Raw genomic sequence first — 21,177 nt, 5'->3', positions numbered from 1 at the left:
GGCTACCAGTACTTAAGTAACAAAAACTGATAGTCTTGGTTAATTGAATGACACACACCTGGCTCAGCTGAGAAACACACTCCTAACATGACCCTAGAGAGACAGACTGCCCTGTGTCTGCTGGCTATTTATTTAAAGTCTCTTCTGGGGTGGCATCCAGAACTTCAACAAATGACATACCCACTGTGTCTTGAGCTTTTTTGGACAAGGCAACATGATTGAGAGCTTCTCCTCTAACATTCGAAGGGGTGATTTAGGCTTTTAGGGGTGATTGTGACTTAGGGTCATTGTCTACACACACACACACTGCTAGAGGGTGACTTACTTGTCCTATCCATATATCATCCTGCCTGCCTGGCCGCCTGCCTGTCTGGCTGCCTGTCTGGCTGCCTGTCTGCCTCCCTGACTACCAGCCTGTCTGGCTGCCTCCCTATCTGGCTGCCTGTCTGCCTCCCTGACTACCTGCCTGTCTGGCTGCCTCCCTATCTGTCTGCCTGTCTGCCTCCCTGACTACCTGCCTGTCTGGCTGCCTCCCTATCTGGCTGCCTCTGACTACCTGCCTGTCTGGCTGCCTCCCTATCTGGCTGCCTGTCTGCCTCCCTGACTATCTGCCTCTCTACCTGCCTGCCTACCTACATCCCTCCCTACCTGCCAGACGGTCTGTTTAGGTGAACAGGTTTCTTGATTAGCTGGAAAGCTGATGAGGAAGGCCTGTTGTTTCTCTCACACACACTGAGCCAGTTGTCGGGATAGAGGGGATAGACACATCCGGTTCTGCCTGTTTTCCCTCCTGCTTGATCATTTGTTTACCTGAAAGTAAATAATTGGCAAACCGCTATGAATACCGCAGCATTTTAATCATCAGCTGAAACCTGTGGCGACACGATCGTTCGCTCTCTGATGACGTCTCATGTAGACAGGAATGTTTGCTTATTTCCAAAGTGGTTCACAATAGTTTTTAGGTCAGTTGAAAAAAAACATGTTGGCTTCTGGCAGGTGAATCACCATAGTTTACATTAAACAGATAGTATCATTGTCTATGTTTTGCCTGGTTATATATTTATATAAACAAGCACTAAGATATAAGTTATGTTAATATCTATGGACTGTTAGTCAGCTGTGCTTGAGTGACCCAAAGACCCACATACAGTCAACAAACGAACATTCCATTAGTGATAACCTCTCTGATTGGCTGTCACGTCCACAGGTCCAATAAGGAGAGCTCCGTCCACTCCCAGAGGTCTGTCCATCACCACAGCCCCACCTCCTCGGTCACCTCAGTGGGCTCTCTGTCCCGAGCCCAGTCCTCCACCCTCGGTAGTCTCCTCAGCGCCTCCCACCCCTCCCACACACACCCCCACCCCCAGGGGGACCCCTACGCCGCCATGGCTCCCGAAGCCCCCAGGGCCCTGGATCACACCAGGGAGACCCATATTGTCCCGGGCCCATGCACCCTCCAATTCAGAGGGGCCACAGCTTCCCACACGACCCCTACGGCTCCACCTCCAGGATGCACCACCAGCAGCACCACCAGTATCAACAACAGCAGCAACAACAACAACTCCAACACCAGCACCAACAGTACCACTCCCAGTCATCCCAGGGCCACCCTCCCCAGCACTATCCCCACCCCCAGGGGGACCCCTTCGCCATGATGTCCCGCGCCCAGCAGATGGTGGACATGGTGTCAGAGGAGAACCGGCTGCTCAAGCAGGAGATGGAGGTGTGCTGCGAGAAGGTCACCAAGCTGCAGAAGGTAAAAGGGGGACAAATGTAGATCTGACATTTTTGAATGGGTATAAACAGTATGGTTATAGTTCCACCTTCTTCTGCCATATTGCATACACCAATCCTTTTGGATCAACACGTGCCTAAGGACTAGCCCCCCCCCCTCCCCCCCCTTCTCTCCCCGGTCAGTTGGAGACAGAGATCACGCTGGTGTCGGAGGCCTATGAGAACCTGGCCAAGTCATCCACTAAGAGGGAGGCTCTGGAGAAAACCATGAGGAACAAGCTGGAGCTGGAGGTGCGCAGGCTGCACGACTTCAACAGGGACCTCAGAGGTGAGAGGCCATAAACAGCTAGAATATCCAAGGCATGCATAGTTTAATGTTCATAGGATACCTGTTCATGGATTTATGGCAGTAGATTAAACCTATTCCATGCATTACTTTTTTGTGAGCAAAAAGTGTGTGTCCTTTCTGCATTGGATTTAGATGACTTCAGTTTAGCATATTTGTTCAGTAATGTATTTATTCATATTCAGAAGCCAGGCTTGATTTGCATTGATTCCATTGTTACGTTTGATTTAACTGGATTTTCTGAGGACTTGGAGATATCCAGCTTCCACCAATTCCATCTGGTCTTATTCCTAAGCATTTGACTAGAGTGCTGTGATGTTGTTGAAACTGGTGTTGTTCATAATGTCACTATTGTGCATTGACGAGGGCTGTCGCGGTGACCGTATTATCGCCATACCTGGAGTCATAAGTCATGACCACAGTAAAATTCCACATGACTGTTGAGACACAGGAATCATGGTCGCTGTGGGTGTTGTTTCAAAGCTTAACACAAATCAAATGGACAGCACTTTATAAGGTGATGATTAATTCAAAACACCTATATGCATAGGCCTATATATGAGTCCAAGCCTGAAAAGAGTTAAATTAGACTGTGCCGTTATACAGTGAGTTAACTGCCTTGTTCAGGGGCAGAACGACAGATTTTTACCTTGTCAGCTCGGGGATTCAATCTAGCAACCTTCCGGTAACTGGCCCAACGCTCTAACCACTAGGCTACCTGCCGCCCCTGTACAGGGTGGCTTACAGACTTAGCCTACAATTATAGTGATTTTGTATTTGATTTTGAATAGCCTAGTAGTGAGGCTAGTATATGTTATATGTTTATAATAAATAGGCTGACACATTACCTTTAGCTACAGAATATCTCACCACCATGCATTTCCATCTCCTCCTCTCTCTCCTTCAGTCCTTTCTCCAGCGCGCAGAGAGAGGGGCTGTCAACAGTTTAGTGAAATATGTTTTGTTATAAAAACATGTTACTATCAATGTTCCCGAACAGATTTCACTTGGCTTCCCAAATTAGACATTAGTGTGTAGTTACAGGCATACTGTTGGAGAGCCCATGGTATACTGTTCTCTCCCATTTGATAATGGGCCATTCTAAATCATTTTAAATCATTTTCAAGACGAGTTTAAATTGAGTTTAAATTGAGAATAGTCTGATGGGTGAAAATATGATAATTTGAATGAGAGAACAGCATTTGCAGCCAGAGGCAAGAAACAGAGCGCAAGCTTTTTATGGTCACATCATGCTGCCCATATATGTGTTGATTTCTAAGACATTCTAAGGTTTGTTTCGTTCACAACTAAAGTTGCCAAATAACTCAAAATCTAGCATATAGGATGTGTTTCGATTGATCACTTTTACGCTCAACATAACCACTTCACATGCGCATTCGCTCTGTAATGGGAAAATATGCTTTCTATTATATTATTTTTACTATGAAATCATGTAATATAAAATAATGGCACAGGATTTAGTGTCTTTGGGAGGTATTCAGACCCTTTTACTTTTTCCATATTTTGTTACGTTACAGCCTTAATCTAAAATGTATTAAATCATGTTTCTCATGGTCTGAGAGTCTTAAGGTGCCTTTCGGCAAACTCCAAGCGTGCTGTCATGTGCCTTTTATAGAGGAGTGGCTTCCTTTTGGCCACTACCATAAAGGCCTGATTGGTGGAGTGCTGCAGAGATGGTTGTCTTTCTGGAAGATTCTCCCATCTCCACAGAGGAACTCTAGAGCTCTGTCAGAGTGACCATCAGGTTTTTGGTCACCTCCCTGACTAAGGCCGTTCTCCCCCAACTGCTCAATTTGGCGGCCAGCTTATTAAATGTATTTAACTTTTTTAAATGTTCAAAAGGCACATCAGCGGCTTGTATGCCTGGAGGCCACAGTCCATTACCGTGGGGCCGGCAGACTTTTGCATGACAATAACCGGCTGACACATTTTCAGGACCGGCACAGTCCTAGTATTGACTTTGGCACAGTGGAAAAGTACTGAGCAAACGTAAAAGAGCAATCAATTGGTCGATCTGTCAATGAATCAATATGATCAATAAATTGGATATGTTAGTGTTTACAGGCAGTCCAAAGTCTCAACTTCATATCTTTACTATAAAGCAGACCATAGACCCTTAGCACTCCAATCCTCACACTCTGTTTCTGTAGGAATTTCTGAGCTGAAGCCGAGTGGGTGGGGGGCAGTTTCATGTCTCTAGTCTCTACTCACTGGACTCTTCAGTCCTGCAGAGGAAAGAAAAACCTCCATTCATGGCTCCCTGCCCAGACCGGGTCCATGGGGAGATTCCAAGCTTTTACAACAAATCACATATAACTTTTTTGGGGGGTCTTTCCTTCCTCTATTTTCCCCCCCTATTGTATTGGCAGCCGTACACATGTGAAATGGATCTTGCTCCACGTTTGGGGGTTTAGGCTAAACGTATACCTCAGTCGTTGTGTTTCGAGAAACACGGAATAGAAATGGAACAACTGAATATTTGTTTCTGGAATGTTCTCTGTATGTTTCATGACCCAGCCTAGTTGACTTAACACTCAACAAAATATTATTTTAAAGATGCAAAATGCAGATATCGCTCCGCCATTTCCTGGTTGCTAAAATTGTAATAGTTCGCCTTATTTCAGTTTGTAACAAAACAAGCAATGTATAGTGTAGAGAATCATTGTACCATCTAAACCGCTGTGAAATATCTGTTCAATAATCCAAAATATTGTATTTTCAGCTGTTTGAAGATGGTGTACAAAACCGAAAGTAAAAGAAGCAAAAACAAAACTTAAGCACGAAAAGCATAGAAATAGCGCACATACAACAGATCTTCCGCTTCTTAGACCTGCTTTCAATGAGTATGACAGATCTATAACTCACATTTCTGTGTGCATTTGGTCGTGTCACCCGAAACGTTTGGCCCAGAAATAATGGTGTGTTTTGTTTCAGGACAATGTTCTCCTGACTCAATTCTTACCATACTTTTCAGTTCTTTCTTACTTTTTGGTTGTAGTTTACCTACAATAAGTAATTGTATTTACATGGGATGGTGGGGTAGGGAGGGTTAGGAGGTTGAAGAGTTGTGGGACCGGAGTGGGTATCAAGAGGAAAGTAAATAATACTCGGTGCCTGTTGTACTGATTCTGATATATATTTAATATGTGATGAATGTTTTTAAAATACAAATAAATAATCCTCCAAAGAGAATGTTGACCTCCACCTCCTCCTCTGCGGAGAAATGTGCACATATAAAGTGATTTTATTTTTGCTTGCTCCATTTTGCCGAGCAACCGGGTCCCAAGGCGTTTAATGTGAGTGGAACGAAGGCTGGGATCTTAAGAACTTAGAGCCGTTCCACGTTGATTCCGGGCCTATTAAATTCTCTTCAGGGGATTATGAATTCCCTCCACCTCCATATTCCCTTAATTCCATGGGCTGTACGGCTACATTTACACAATCACAGAGCCGTGTGTTGAAAGTCTGTTTGAGCTGTTTAATAGCACCAAAATCCCCCTACCCACCGCGCATATCCTGCATATTAACTAGAGGCTGGTTACATGGAATGTGCAACTCTGCAAAGAGTTTAAGAGTGTTTTCTTTAAAGAGCTTTATTCCCGTTTGACCAGGTTGTTGCCATATTATGATCTAACTCCTGCAAATATTTGATTTACAAAAATAAGAGCATATTTATGTATGCGTGTGTGTGTTCACATGTGTGTCTCTTTGGCCACTTGGCCCTCAGGCTGGCTCGGACCTGACTTTGGTAATGCCATTCTCTGTTGCAGAGCGTATGGATACTGCCAACAAGCAGCTAGCTGCTAAGGAGTGGGAGGGAACGGAAGACAACCGAAAGACCATCTCTCAGCTACTCACCCAGAGTGAGCAAATCACTCACACTATCAGGGAACGCCAGGCTAGACCAAGCCTCTCTGACATTCTACATCCACTCTGAACATACCTCTGTGTGGCCTCATCAGTTAGAAAAAGAACCAGGCAAAGGGTCTGGGGTTCATGTACTGCAAAAACACTACTTATTCACTACAAGTTGCATACATTTAACAAAATGACACACACACAACACACTGTTTAAAATGTTTAGTTAATATGGAGAATGCCATTTTTTTTAAAGTCACCTCATGACAGAACTATTTTTAGTAAATGGAAGGAAGATCAATATTTTTAAAGGGCTAGACCTCAGTGTGTTGTTTGTCTCCCAGACAAAGAGACGGTGCGTGAGAAGGAGAAGCTGGAGATAGAGCTGAACTCACTGCACTCCTCCACGGACGACCAGAGACGACACATTGAGATCAGGGACCAGGCTCTCAACAACGCCCAGGCCAAAGTAGTCAAACTGGAGGAGGAGGTGAGGATCTGACTGTCATATGCTGTGTTTACACAGGCAATCCAATTCTGATATGTTGCCCAATTATTGTGCAAAAGAGCTGATCTGATTGGTCAAAAGACCAATTATATTTGAAAAAGATCCAAATTAGGCTGCCTGTTTAAATGCAGCCATGATGTTCTCACTGTTGTTTCATGAATAGGTGATATCAGAAATGTCTTGGATACTTGAATACTTCCTGGCATTAGTTCAGTTGATTGAATGAGGGTATATTTATGCCCCCTGGTGGACAAGGCATGAGTTTCTGTTGAGTGTAAAATAAACTAGCTACAATATGTTCTAGAGGTCGACCGATTATGATTTTTCAATGCCAATACCGATTATTGGACGACCCAAAAAAGCCGATACCGATTAATCGGACGATTTATATATATTTTTTATATATATAATGACAATTACAACAATACTGAATGAACAACGAACACTTTTATTTTAACTTAATATAATACAGAAATAAATAATGAAACATATTCAATTTGGTTTAAATAATGCAAAAACACAGTGTTGGAGAAGAAAGTAAAAGTGCAATATGTGCCATGTAAAAAAGCTCAAGTTTAAGTTCCTTGCTCAGAACATATGAAAGCTGGTGCTTCAATATTCCCAGTTCTTCAATGTTCCCAGTTAAGAAGTTTTAGGTTGTAGTTATTATAGGAATTATGACACGTCGACTATTTCTCTCTATACCTTTGACTATTGGACGTTCTAATAGGCACTTTAGTATTGCCAGCCTAATCTCAGAAGTTGATAGGCTTGAAGTCATAAATAGCGCTGTGATTCAAGCATTGCTAAGAGCTGCTGGCAAACGTAGGGAAGTTTGAATGAATTCTTATGAGCCTGCTGCTGCCTACCACCGCTCACTACTCTATCAAATCATTGACTTAATTATAATATAATAAACACAGAAATACGAGCCTTTGGTCATTAATATGGTCATATCCGGAAACTATAATTTCGTAAACAAAATGTTTATTCTTTCAGGAAAATACAGAACCGTTCCGTATTTTATCGAACAGGTGGCAACCTTAAGTCTAAATATTGCTGTTACATTGCACAACCTTCAATGTTATGTCATAATTATGTAAAATTCTGGCAAATTAGTTCGCAACGAGCCAGGCGGCCCAAACTGTTGCATAGTTAATATTGCCTGCTAACATTAATTTATTTTAACTAAATATGCAGGTTTAAAAATATATACTTCTGTGTATTGGTTTTAAGGTATTGATGTTTATGGTTAGGTACATTCGTGCAACGATTGTGCTTTTTTTCATGAATGTTCTTTTGTTAAATTATCACCCATTTGGCGAAGTATGCTGTGATTTGATGATAAATTAACAGAAGAAGATTGATTGTTTTTTATAAGATAAGTTTAATGCTAGCTAGCAACTTACCTTGGCTCCTTGCTGCAATCGCGTAACAGGTGGTCAGCCTGCCACGCAGTTGCCTTGTGGAATGCAATGTAATCAGCCATAATCGGCATACAAAAATGCAGATTACCGATTGTTATGAAAACTTGAAATTGGTCCTAATTAATCGTCCATGCCGATTAATCGGTCAACCTCTAGTATGTTCCCTGTCGTTGTGTCACCATTAAGCTGGATAGCCTGAGAATATCAGTATTGAACCACAGTGTCATCCATCCTATCACCTGGTATTGATGACGTCATTGGCTAAAGATGGGGTCGGGTATGTGTTGAGTTGTGATTCATGGGGTTGGTTTGGACTGTTTAAAAGATAAGACAAACGACTGCAAAATGGGTTGTTTATATTTACTCAAAACATCATTCATGGCCCAGCCTCCGAGAGGAATGGTCCAAAAGACTGGCCTCTGTGTGGACCTGGACAAAACTCTCATGTGGAGCTGCTCCGAGCTTTGATACCCCTGGCTGGTTGGTTCTGTTGGTTGGCTGGTAATATGTCTGAAATAGCCCAGAAGGCTAGTTAGCCAGTTGGGGCCGAGCGAAGCAGGAAACAGACCTGGAGTGTCCTAAAAAGCACAGGGTTGATCCACTTTTGCCCGGCACCGCCACAAACTCACGCTTGTTTCCTTGAACAAAGGCTGTTGAGTTGGAGTTTTATATCTGCCATGAAAAAGCTCTGAACAGTGCCAGATTCTTGGCCTGCTTTCTCTGTTTCTCTGTCAGTGTGGGAACTCTGTATATGCTCCTCTATTTGTCCCTCTCTTTCTCTCTTTTCCTCTTATTTCTTTAAAAAGAGTGTCCCTGAGCTAAATCAGTCCATTGAGTAGAGCCAAATACAGCTCCTGCAGCAGTTCAAAGGGACATTGAAACATGGGTATTGTGGATACTGCATTATCTTGGATTGGTGGGTTGGAGTTGGGGCGCTGGGTGGGGGATGTTTGGAGGAAGGGGAGCATAGGTGAAACAAAGTCTCACCTGTTTCCCTGTTTCCTACCTAGCCGTATTTCAACTCCTGTCTTTTCATTCCTTAGATGAGAGCAATTATATTGTGGTGCAAACAAAGGAAACCATTGCTTTCACCAACCCAGTCAGAAGGGGAGTGAACAAGTCGGGTTAAAGGGAGGAGCAGGTTTCTGGAATGGAATGCAACCCCCCCCCCCCCCCCCCTCACTTCCTGTCTACTTCAAATCTAATTTTATTTGTCACATACACATGGTTAGCAGATGTTAATGCGAGTGTAGCGAAATGCTTGTGCTTCTAGTTCCGACAATGCAGTAATAACCAACAAGTAATCTAACTAACAATTCCAAAACTACTGTCTTATACAGACAAGTGTAAGGGGATAAAGAATATGTACATAAAGATATATGAATGAGTGATGGTACAGAGCGGCATAGGCAAGATACAGTAGATGGTATCGAGTACAGTATATACATATGAGATGAGTATGTAAACAAAGTGGCATAGTTAAAGTGGCTAGTGATACATGTATTACATAAAGATGCAGTAGATGATATAGAGTACAGTATATACGTATACATATGAGATGAATAATGTAGGGTATGTAAACATTATATTAGGTAGCATTGTTTGAAGTGGCTAGTGATATATTTGACATCATTTCCCATCAATTCCCATTATTAAAGTGGCTGGAGTTGAGTCAGTGTGTTGGCAGCAGCCACTCAATGTTAGTGGTGGCTGTTTAACAGTCTGATGGCCTTCAGATAGAAGCTGTTTTTCAGTCTCTCGGTCCCTGCTTTGATGCACCTGTACTGACCTCGCCTTCTGGATGATAGCGGGGTGAACAGGCAGTGGCTTGCAGTGGTTGTTGTCCTTGATGATCTTTATGGCCTTCCTGTGACATCGGGTGGTGTAGGTGTCCTGGAGGGCAGGTAGTGTTCTCAGGCCATCTAGTTAATGGTGACACAACGACAGTTCCGGTGTTCCAGACTTCCGGTCTGTGCCGTGACCACATCCTGTCTGTATGTTTTGTCTCCCTGGCTGCAGCTGAAGAAGAAGCAGGTGTATGTGGAGAAGGTGGAGCGCATGCAGCAGGCCCTGTCCCAGCTCCAGGCTGCCTGTGAGAAGAGAGAGCAGCTGGAGCACCGCTTACGCACGCGGCTGGAGCGGGAGCTGGAGTCACTACGCATGCAGCAGGTGAGAGAAGCACACACACTCAGACACACATGGTGTGTTAACCTACTTGACTGAATTCCCGGGGCCCCGTGAAAATCTCATTTGCATTCCAAAAAATCCCCAGCAAAATCTGTGTAAGATAGAAATATATATTTTTTTGCATGGTCTGTGTCTCAATCCACAACATCTCACGAAAACGTCTGTAGCGTCCGAACAGTTTGGGCTACATACTAATATGACCCCTCTAAGGTGAGCCTCTCACGAACACGTTCATGTCGGTTGTTTTGCTCTAGAAAGCCCACAAGCCTCACAACACTCACCTGAAGGCAGCCTGGGACCAGTTTACAAAATGAATGGAAGTACAGAACCAGTGAAATGTTTGGACACAACTACTCATTCAAGGGTTTTTCTTTGTTTTTTAACATTTAATATATTTAAATATAATAAGCTACATTGTAGAATAATAGTGAAGACATCAAATAACACGTGTACCAAATAGGGCTATCTTCCGTATACCACCCATACCTTGTCACAACACAACTGATTGGCTCAAATGCATTAAGAAGGAAAGAAATTCCACAAATGTACTTTTAACAAGGCACACCTGTTAATTGAAATGCCTTCAAGGTGACTGACAAACTCGTGGAGCTGGTTGAGAGAATGCCAAGAGTGTGCAAAGCTGTCTTCAAGGCAAAGGGTGGCTACTTTGAAGAATCTCAAATATAAAATATATTTTGATTTGTTTAACACCTTTTTTGGTTACTACGAGATTCCAATATGTGTTATTTCAGTGTTGATGTCTTCACTATTCTACAGTGTAGAAAATAGTCAAAATAAAGAGAAACCCTTGAGTGAGTAGGGTGAGTCCAAAGTTTAGACTGATATTATATATATGGAAGTAGTTTAGTAGCTTAAAAAAAGGGGTTAAATATGTGTCAAAAAGAAGTTTCCTGATCATTCTCATATCTCTCAGATAGGACACACACTTCAAAACGAACGTCCTTTTGAACCCCTCTAGAGCAGGGTTTCCCAAAGTCGGTCCTGGGAAACCAGGGCCACGTTTTTAGTTTTTTTCCGTAGCACTACACATTGTGCTCTTTTGCACACCAATATCTCTACCTGTATATGACCATCTGATCATTTATCACTCCAGTGTTAATCTGCAAAATTGTAATTATTCGCCTACCTCCTCATGCCTTTTGCATCTATGTATATAGACTCTTTTTTTTTCTTCCTACTGTGTTATTGACTTGTTAATTGTTTACTCCATGTGTAACTCTGTGTTGTTGTCTGTTCACACTGCTATGCTTTATCTTGGCCAGGTCGCAGTTGCAAATGAGAACTTGTTCTCAACTAGCCTACCTGGTTAAATAAAGGTGAAATAAAAAATAAATAAATAAATGATCAAAGCTTGATGATGAGTTGGTTATTTGAATCAGCTGTGTAGTGTTAGGTCAAAAAAACTAAACGTACACTCGGGGAGGGGGGCATAGAAACGCATTGAATAACAGATTCATACATGCACCGTAAACACATAAACAGTGTTAAAGACACTGAGACGCATGCTGATGTTTATTGTCAGGAGTCTGATCCTGAAGGTAGAAATGAGCGATTTCCCCTTAAGCCAGCTGCAAAGTCAAAATTGGCTATATTGTAAAGACAAATGAGCTTTTTGGTCTTGATTTAAGGTTAGTGTTAAGCATTAGGGTTAGCAGTGTGGTTCGAGTTAGCTTTAAATCAGATGTTATGACTTTGTGGCTGTGCCAGCTAGTGACCACTCCACAGAACGGCCTCCAGAAATAGATTCATGATGAAAAACACTAACCTGCCTATGAGACGGTGCAGCATCTCAGCTGCATTCAGCGTCAGCAGGGTGACCTGACCCAGAATTCCAGGCTCTCTCTCTCCCAGTCCCAACAGAGATGATCTATTCCTTAAATCCCATTCTCTCTTTCTATGTGTCCGAGCAGAGCCAAGCGGGGCATCACATGATGTTTTCTCATTAATAGAGCGCAGCCAGGTCCTCAAGGATGCTGAGAATGTGGGGGAAAGGTTGTAGATGACAGAACACCGGAGGGGAAGGGAGAGAAGTAGGAGAGAGGAAGAGAGCAGAACCAGTCAAAAACCCTTGAATGACTAGGTGTGTCCAAACTTTTGACTGGTACTGTATATTCCATTAGAGCCTTTGGGAGCAGACAGATTGTCTGGTCCACAGAGACTACAGACATACTTGGAGCCTTGCCTCTCTACCAGCCAGTGTTGCCATAGGCCATGATATAGGCAGAAATTGTGTGTATTGGTAATACAAATGTGAATGTGACTTGATTGCTCACTTGGATGGCGGTCGAGCTCTTGGAACAATTATGTTCACTGACGGCCACACCTCCCACTCCCATTGTCTTCCTTCCTCCCCTCCACCCATCCAGAGACAAGGCGGCTCCCAGAGCAGCAGCAGTGGTCAGGAGTACAATGCCACGGCGCTGATGGAGCACCTGAGGGAGAAGGAGGAGAGGATCCTGGCCCTGGAGGCAGACATGACCAAGTGGGAGCAGAAGTACCTGGAGGAGAGCGTCATGAGGCAGTTTGCCTTAGACGCTGCCGCCTCCGTCGCCACCCAGAGGGACACGTCGTCGTCAATGATAAGCCACTCTGCCAGCAGCAGCTATGAGCAGCAGCTGTCAGTGGAGGCTCGTATCCAGAAGGAGGAGGAGGAGATCCTGCTGGCCAACCGCCGCTGTCTTGACATGGAAAGCAGGTAGATAGTTGTGTGTTTGAGACACATCCACAGGTCTATTCAGATCAACTGATCTTCAAAATGCCTGGAGAGGCATTAAACCTATCCATTTCATATAATAATCATGTTCTGTACAGTGCACTATACAGATACGATCCTTTACAGCTTAACACAACCACTTACCCTAGATCCTAGAACTTCAGTGCAATTGTTCTCACTGATCATACAGAACACAATCACATTAATGCAGTCTGCACTTTGCAGGATGTTGTACTTCCTTTTATTTGAAGAACTATACTCATGTCCCGTCCCATAGGATCAAGAACCTGCACGCCCAGATCATTGAGAAGGATGCCATGATCAAAGTGCTCCACCAGCGTTCCAGGAAGGATCCCAACAAGGACCGGGATGCCGCGGCCACCATGCGACCCTCCAAGTCTCTGATGTCCATCGCAAACACGGGCGGCTCGGGCCTGCTCTCACACAGCTTGGGCCTCAGCAGCTCCCCCATCACAGAAGAGCGCAAGGACAGCAGCTGGAAGGGCAGCCTGGGTAAGAATTCTATTGGTTTTAATGGGTTTTGGTTGTGTTATGTGCCACATGATAAAGGCTATTTGAGTTTTCCCTTGTTATATTTGATGGATTAATTTGAATTGAGTGGGTTAGATACTGGAACTGCAGACATAGGGAGGGCACTACTTTTGACTAGACTCGACCTCTTGTGAAAAGTAGTGAACTATAAGGGTGTCATTTCAGATGCAGGGTAGAGGCACAAAAGCCGGAAGTCTGGTTAGGAGGAAGAGGGCAGGGAGGGTACAGGAAGTTGATTCGCAGGCCCCTGAGATGTGTGCGTCAGAGCGTGATGACGGAGAGACAAAGGGGTGTGGAGGGTATCATTGACATGAATGGTCTTCAGCTGTGGGTTTTTATGTAACTTAGATTTCAATAGTAACATTGAATGAGTAATAGCCTGCTGGTGATGGAGGAGGGTGGTTTAATATTATCAATGGTGCTGTGCTTGCTGGTACAGGCTGATTTGAATCTTGCTTAATTGTGTGAATGCTGAATGTACTGTCTGTTACTATCGACTATTTTATCTTACTTCAACTTGCTTCCATGTGCATCAATAAACAAGTTGTCATGGGTAACCCAGCACCACCACATGCCTAACAGGTCTTCTCTGTTCCCTCCCCTCAGGAGTTCTGTTGGGTCCAGAGTACCGTACCGATTCTCTGAGGACAGAGTCCATCTCGTCATCTCCCTCCCCGGTCCTGCCCCTGACAGCAGGCCACTCTAAGACGGGCAGCAGGGACAGCTGCACCCAGACAGACAAGGGCCAGAACCAGGAGGCTAGCAGCAAGCCTAGCACCCCAGCCCTGCAGAGCACGACCCTGCCTAGCCGCCTCTCCAGCCCCAGCCCCGTCTACATACCTGACCGCATCGCAGGTACAGTAGGACAGTGCAATCGACATTAGTGTTGTCCACCGTGGACACAAGGCCAGCAGTTTGTCCTGACCACAGGTCCTAATTATATGCTTTAACTAGGGTCCACAGTTTTTTCAGACCCAGTTAATATGAAGTATTTGAGTGTTCGCTGCCTGCAATTTGAGAAATAGAAACTTTCAATTAGTCTAGACGTGACCAACGAGGATGCTTCTGCAATGTGCAGTGCCAACATAGCAGAATGGCAAACGACGCTTGTGATTGTCAGTGTAGCCCATCACTTGAACTGAACTGAATCGTTTCTAGGAAAATGATCTAACCAAATACAAATGGGCTTTTGTTTAAAATCTGTTCTGACATGGTACGAGACTAATTCAAGAAATAATCCAGGAACTAGAGGTCGACCGAATATGATTTTTCAACGCCGATACCGATTATTGGAGGACCAAAAAAGCCTATACCAATTAATCTGCCGATTTGTATTTATTTATTTGTAATAATGACAATTACAACAATACCGAATGAACACTTATTTTAACTTAATATAATACATCAATACAATCAATTTAGCCTCAAGTAAATAATGAAACATGTTCAATTTGGTTTAAATAATGCAAAAACAAAGTGTTGGAGAAGAAAGTAAAAGTGCAATATTTGCCATGTAAGAACGCAAACGTTTCAGTTCATTGCTCAGAACATGAGAACATATGAAAGCTGGTGGTTCCTTTTAACATGAGTCTTCAATATTCCCAGGTAAGAAGTTTTAGGTTGTAGTTATTATAGGAATTATAGGACTATTTCCCTCTATACCATTTGTATTTCATTAACCTTTGACTATTGGATGTTCTTATAGGCACTTTAGTATTGCCAGTGTAACAGTATAGCTTCCGTCCCTCTCCTCGCTCCTCCCTGGGCTCGAACCAGCAACACAACAACAACAGCCAGCATCGAAGCAGCGTTACCCATTCAGAGCAAGGGAAACAACCACAGGCTCAGAGCAAGTGACGTTTGAAACGCTATTAGCGCGCGCTAACTAGCTAGCCATTTCACTTCGGTTACACCAGCCTCATATCGGGAGTTGATAGGCTTGAAATCATAAACAGCGTAATGCTTGATGCACAACGAAGAGCTGCTGGCAAAACGCACGAAAGTGCTGTTTGAATGGATGTTTACGCGCCTGCTTCTGCCTACCACCGTTCAGTCAGATACTTAGATACTTGTATGCTCAGTCAGATTATATGCAACGCAGGACACGCTAGATAATATCTAGTAATATCATCAACCATGTGTAGTTAACTAGTGATTATGATTGATTGTTTTTTTATAAGATATGTTTAATGCTAGCTAGCAACTTACTTTGGCGTACTGCATTCGCGTAACAGGTAACTTGTGGAGTGCAATGAGAGAGAGGCAGGTCGTTATTGCGTTGGACAAGTTAACTGTAAGGTTGCAAGATTGGATCCCCCGAGCTGACAAGGTGAAAATCTTCTGCCCCTGAACGAGGCAGTTAACCCACCGTTCCAAGGCCGTCATTGAAAATAAGAATGTGTTCTTAACTTCTTGCGTCGAGCCAACCCGGATCCGGGATCATGACTACGGCCTCAAGCCCATTACCATAACGCAACGTTAACTATTCATGAAAATCGCAAATGAAATTAAATCAATATGCTAGCTCTCAAGCTTAGCCTTTTGTTAACAACACTGTCATCTCAGATTTTCAAAAATATGCTTCTCTACCATAGCAAAACTAGCATTTAGCATTAGCATTTAGCATTAGCATCACCAGGCAACATTTTCACAAAAACCAGCAAAAACAATAAATCATTTACCTTTGAAGAACTTCGGATGTTTTCAATGAGGAGACTCAGTTAGATAGCAAATGTTCAGTTTTCCTGAAAGATGATTTGTGCAGGAGAAATCGGTCCGTTTTCTGCGTCATGTTTGGCTACAAAAAACCCCAGAAAATTCAGTTATAAAAACGCCGAACTTTTTCCAAAATAACTCCATAATATCGACTGAAACATGGCAAACGTTGTTTAGAATCAATCCTCAAGGTGTTTTTCTACATATCTCTTCAATGATGTATCGTTCCTGGAAGTGTGCTTCTCCCTCTGTATCCCATGGGAAAATGAGTGCTACTGAGAATTGCGCACCAATTTAGACAAAGGACACCAGGCGGACACCTGGCAAATGTAGTCTCTTATGGCCAATCTTCCAATGATATGCCTACAAATACGTCACAATGCTTCAGACATCTTGGAAGAACGGCAGAGAGCATAAGCTCGTTCACAGCACATTCACAGCCATATAAGGAGACAATAGTAAAACAGAGCTTCAAAAATTCAGCTAATTTCCTGTTTGATGTTTCATCTTGGTTTCGCCTGTAGCATCAGTTCTGGGGCACTCACAGATAATATCTTTGCAGTTTTGAAAACGTCAGTGTTTTCTTTCCAAAGCTGCCAATTATATGCATAGTCGAGCATCTTTTCGTGACAAAATATTGCGCTTAAGACGGGCACATTTTTTTTTATCCAATAATGACATTAGCGCCCCCATAGGTTGAAGAGGTTAACTGACTTGCCTAGTTAAATAAAGGTATAAAATAATAATAATTAAAGTAAATTTTAAAAAATCGGCAAATTGGCGCCCAAAAATACCGATTTCCGATTGTTATGAAAACTTGAAATCGGTCAACCTCTACCAGAAACCACACATTTGTTTCAACCAAGCAGTAGCTGGGGGGAGAGGTTAAGGGTCAGATGCTCTGGATGGGCAATATGGGGTCAAATCGCCCATTCAAATATAGTGTGCAGGATATTGTTTTCTTTAAGGCAAATAGCCTATTCCCTTTATAGTGCACTACTTATGTGGCTCTGGTAAAAAGTAGTGCATTATATGGGGATTGGGGAACAGGCTGAATCTTTGTTTTGGGGGTAGATGTTCCCTTTGATCAGTTGACCAAACTTCTCCCTGTGTTTCTGTAGATGTGCCAGCGTTCCACAGCAGTACCCTGGAGAGGCGTGTCATGGTGCAGTCCCACCCCCAGGCCACATCAGCCCCTCAACAGGAGGACAACGACATGGTGGAGATTCTCATCTGAACTGAACCATGTCCTCTATAGGTCACAGGACAGGAGGACAATATGTGTTTGTGCATAATCAATACACACACACAAATATTCACAGACACACACTTTCAAAATAGGTGGAGGATTCCTTTTTTTGTTTTTTCAACGTTTGGTGTTTAACTAGTTGTCAAGTGACCGAGGGTGTGTTCAAATGCACAACTTTTTTAGATGTGCTTTAATGAACAATACTTTGTACGGATTGTGATTCGGGAGGTTTTAGTGTCATCAGAGCGATCAGTGTTGCTGGAGGCTATTGGTTAACTAGCCTCCTTGGACCAAATGTATTGGCTACCATACGTTGCATCTATTGCACTACTTACTTTTTTCACGTTAAGTCTGACTTAGGTAATCTATTTATGTGTAGTAAACAGTACATTATTCACCAATGTTAGACGTGGCACTTGGGTAATCAGTGATATTGTAAACTACAAAACATTATTTTAACCTGTAGATACTGTATGTATGGCATGTGTATCATTTAACCGAACTGAATGGAATAGGTTTTTTTAGAAGCCATTCGGTTACATGGCACTGCCAGCCAAGGACCACAATGCACTGTCTAAAGTATTGGGGGACCGGCCCCCCATGTCACAGTGGAAAACTTGGGGGAGCGAGACTCACATTTCTACTGTGGTCCAATGTGCTGCCTGTGTGACCCCACTGGATGGGGTCTGTCTCTTTAGAAGTGCAGCAGTAGAAGAGGTTTAGTGTTCACCGATGTGCCTATGCATCAGTTAAGGTTCTCCACTATACCTGTTAAGTGTCCTTCATTCCAGTCATGTTGGGTTTGAAAGGGTATTCTGCCCAGACTTGCTTCAAATGATATTAGGCCTGAAATAGTCTGTTAGGATTTTAACTACTAGTTTATGCAATGATCAGACAATCTGGTAATCAACTGTCTTTCTACACCGATTGACATTGTATTTATGAAACTATATGGCTCTGTTTACAAAGGAAGCCCAATTCTGGTCTTTTGCCAATAATTGGGCAAAAGATAGGAATTGGGCTGCCTGGTTAAACGCAGCCTATGTGGTGATGTTAGCAGTTGAAATCCAAGCCAGTTTCACAACCGCACATGTCCCTTTCTTTTGACCAAAGGTAACAGAATGAGTTTGTCTGTGGCTTGATGTTATATCTATGATATCACATCAAACTTTCAAACAGTGACTGAAATATCCACCCATATAACAATCTAGGTAGCAGTTGTGAGCATTTTTAATCCAAAGACAAAAATGTGGGACCAAAGAAACACTCCACCAGCCTGACTCCACTATTGTCTTTAATGTCAATAGGTTAAGTGGACATTAAAAAAAACAACAACACTGAGGCCAATAATATCTGTAAACAAAATTTTACTTCACCTGCTCGAACAAACTGTCTCCTCGTATCTACATTTCTCCAACCTGGCTGATGCAGTTAGGCCAGTGTTTGAAATAAGTACACTACATCACCAAAAGTATGTGGACACCTGCTTGTTGAACATCTCATTCCAAAATCATGGGCATTAATATGGAGTTGGTCCCTCCTTTGCTGCTATAACAGCCTCCACTCTTCTGGGAAGGCTTTCCACTAGATGTTGGAACATTTCTGAGAGGATTTGGTTCCATTCATCCACAAGAGCATTAGTGAGGTCGGACACTGATGTTGGGCGATTAGGTCTGGCTCGCAGTTGGTGTTCCATGGGGTTGAGGTCAGGGCTCTGTGCAGGCCAGTCAAGTTCTTCCACATCAATTTTGCCAAACCATTTCTGTATGTACCTCGCTTTGTGCACAGGGGCATTGTCTTGCTGAAACAGGAAAGAGCCTTCCCTAAACTGTTGCCACAAAGTTGGAATCACAGAATCGTATAGAATGTCATTGTATGCTGTAGCGTTAAGATTTCCCCTTCACTGGAACTAAGGGGGCTAGCCCGAACCATGAAAAACAACCCCAGACCATTATTCCTCCTCCACCAAACTTTACAATTGGCACTATACATTGGTGCAGGTAGCGTTCTCCTGGCATCCGCCAAACCCAGATTCATCCGTCCGACTGCCAGATGGTGAAGCGTGATTCATCACTTCAGAAAACACGTTTCCATTGCTCGAGTCCAATGGCGGCGAGCTATTCACCACTCTAGCCATTGCTTGGCATTGAGCATAGTCATCTTAGGCTTGTGTGCGGCTGCTTGGCCATGGAAACCCATTTCATGAAGCTCCCAATGAACAGTTCTTGTGCTGACATTGCATCCAGAGGCAGTTTGGAACTAGGTAGTAAGTGTTACAACCAAGGACAGCCTTTTTACGTGCTTCAGCACTTGGCAGTTCTGTGAGCTTGTGTGGCCTACCACTTCGCGGCTGAGCCATTGTTGTTCCTAGACATTTCCACTTCACAATAACAGCACTTACAGTTGACTGGGGCAGAAATTTGACAAACTGACTTGTTGGAAAGGTGGCATCCTATGACGGTGCCATGTTGAAAGTCACTGAGCTCTTCAGTCAGGCAATTCTACTGCCAATGTTTGTCTATGGAGATTGCATGGCTGTGTGCTCAATTTCATACACCTGTCAGCAAACGGTGTGGCTAAAATAGCCGAATCCACTGATTTGAAGGGGTGTCCACATAATTTTGTATATAGTGTACAGTATGTCAGTTTTATAACTGAATAAAAAGCACAAATAGTGTTAAGAAATTAAAAATGTCCAGCACGGGGGGGGGGGGGGGCAATTTCTCCCCTTGTAGTGTCAAGTTGTTAGTCCAGGATAGACAATGGACCCTGGGATTGGAGACTGAACCTTGGGTGGGGACTATGGGATTGAACACCTAATATATATATATATTTTTGGTGTTCATTTTACGCTTCTTGCTAAGGCTCATTTGGATGGCTATCAGTTGCACTTGCTGTTTTACTGTTTGTAAAATGACACTTTTCAATGGTTACATTTTCAAAAGGCCAATGGATTTCATGTTCAATTTATTGGGAGAGCATCAAATGTTTTTTCATGGTGTTACCAACAATCATGTCAAAGTCCCCGTTATCAAGTACTGTACCAGCCTGCACCGGAAGCTTCAGAAATGTCATTTATACATTAATTCAACTCTTAAAGCAAAGGTGTTCCCCTTAAAATCTGTACTGATAGCATACAGCACAATATGCAACTCTTTGCGGTCCCACCCAAATGCCAGTCCATGGGTCTTGCTTCAAATTTCATAAGGTGTTCTGTACCCATTACTGTCAAAACAGATGATTAGCATTTACATGTTTAAGTCAGTGAGCCTGTAGACCTGCCTTATCAGTGTGGTGATGGGAATAATTATCAAACTATGTATTAACGTTTTTGGTCAATCAAGAGCAGAGTTGGTGAGTTTACCGGAATCTCTGGTAGTAATGAATGTTAATTTTTTAAAGATGCAAGGTCTTCTAGTATTTGTGCCTTTCAACGTCTGTAAAATAGATGCTGCTTGACAATGTCATTACTGTACAATCGCCATTCATGTTTAATTAAATTGTATTTCTAGTCAACCATCTGGTTTTACAAAAAAAAAACATTTCATGCCGTTTTTATTTGTGGTTGAACGTTTTTGGGGTGTAATTTATGTACTCCTGACGACTTTCCAAATGTTTCAGATAGTGAGTTTACTTGGTTTAGTATTACATTTATTTTGTTAAATAAATATACAACGTGACTTTTCTGTGCATTTTCCTCTTATAATGTACACTACATGTATTTTTTTGGTATAGAGTACCACAGTAAGAGTTATAAAACCTAGCAGTCAAACGGTTCCATTCATTTTACCCCATAGGGGATTTTAGAAACACTCAAGGGCTGTGTTCCCTGTAGGCTTACCCTGG

General features: G+C 43.0%; 1 protein-coding gene across 1 annotated transcript in view; it reads left to right on the top strand.

The window, feature by feature from the left end:
• LOC115105492 (angiomotin-like) overlaps window positions 1–21,011 on the top strand; it is a 33,702-nt gene extending 12,691 nt beyond the window's left edge. The window contains 10 exon segments of the mRNA XM_029627610.2: window positions 1,208–1,392; window positions 1,395–1,756; window positions 1,918–2,062; window positions 5,872–5,964; window positions 6,304–6,449; window positions 9,914–10,063; window positions 12,469–12,797; window positions 13,093–13,328; window positions 13,974–14,222; window positions 17,204–21,011. Coding sequence (XP_029483470.2) covers window positions 1,208–1,392; window positions 1,395–1,756; window positions 1,918–2,062; window positions 5,872–5,964; window positions 6,304–6,449; window positions 9,914–10,063; window positions 12,469–12,797; window positions 13,093–13,328; window positions 13,974–14,222; window positions 17,204–17,319 — 2,011 coding nt within the window. The 3' untranslated portion in view covers window positions 17,320–21,011.
• The last annotated feature ends 166 nt before the right edge of the window (window positions 21,012–21,177 follow it).

Source organism: Oncorhynchus nerka, linkage group LG22, assembly GCF_034236695.1.
Source record: "Oncorhynchus nerka isolate Pitt River linkage group LG22, Oner_Uvic_2.0, whole genome shotgun sequence".
NCBI classification, from domain to species: Eukaryota; Metazoa; Chordata; class Actinopteri; order Salmoniformes; family Salmonidae; genus Oncorhynchus; species Oncorhynchus nerka.
This window is presented reverse-complemented; position numbering and strand designations above follow the sequence as displayed.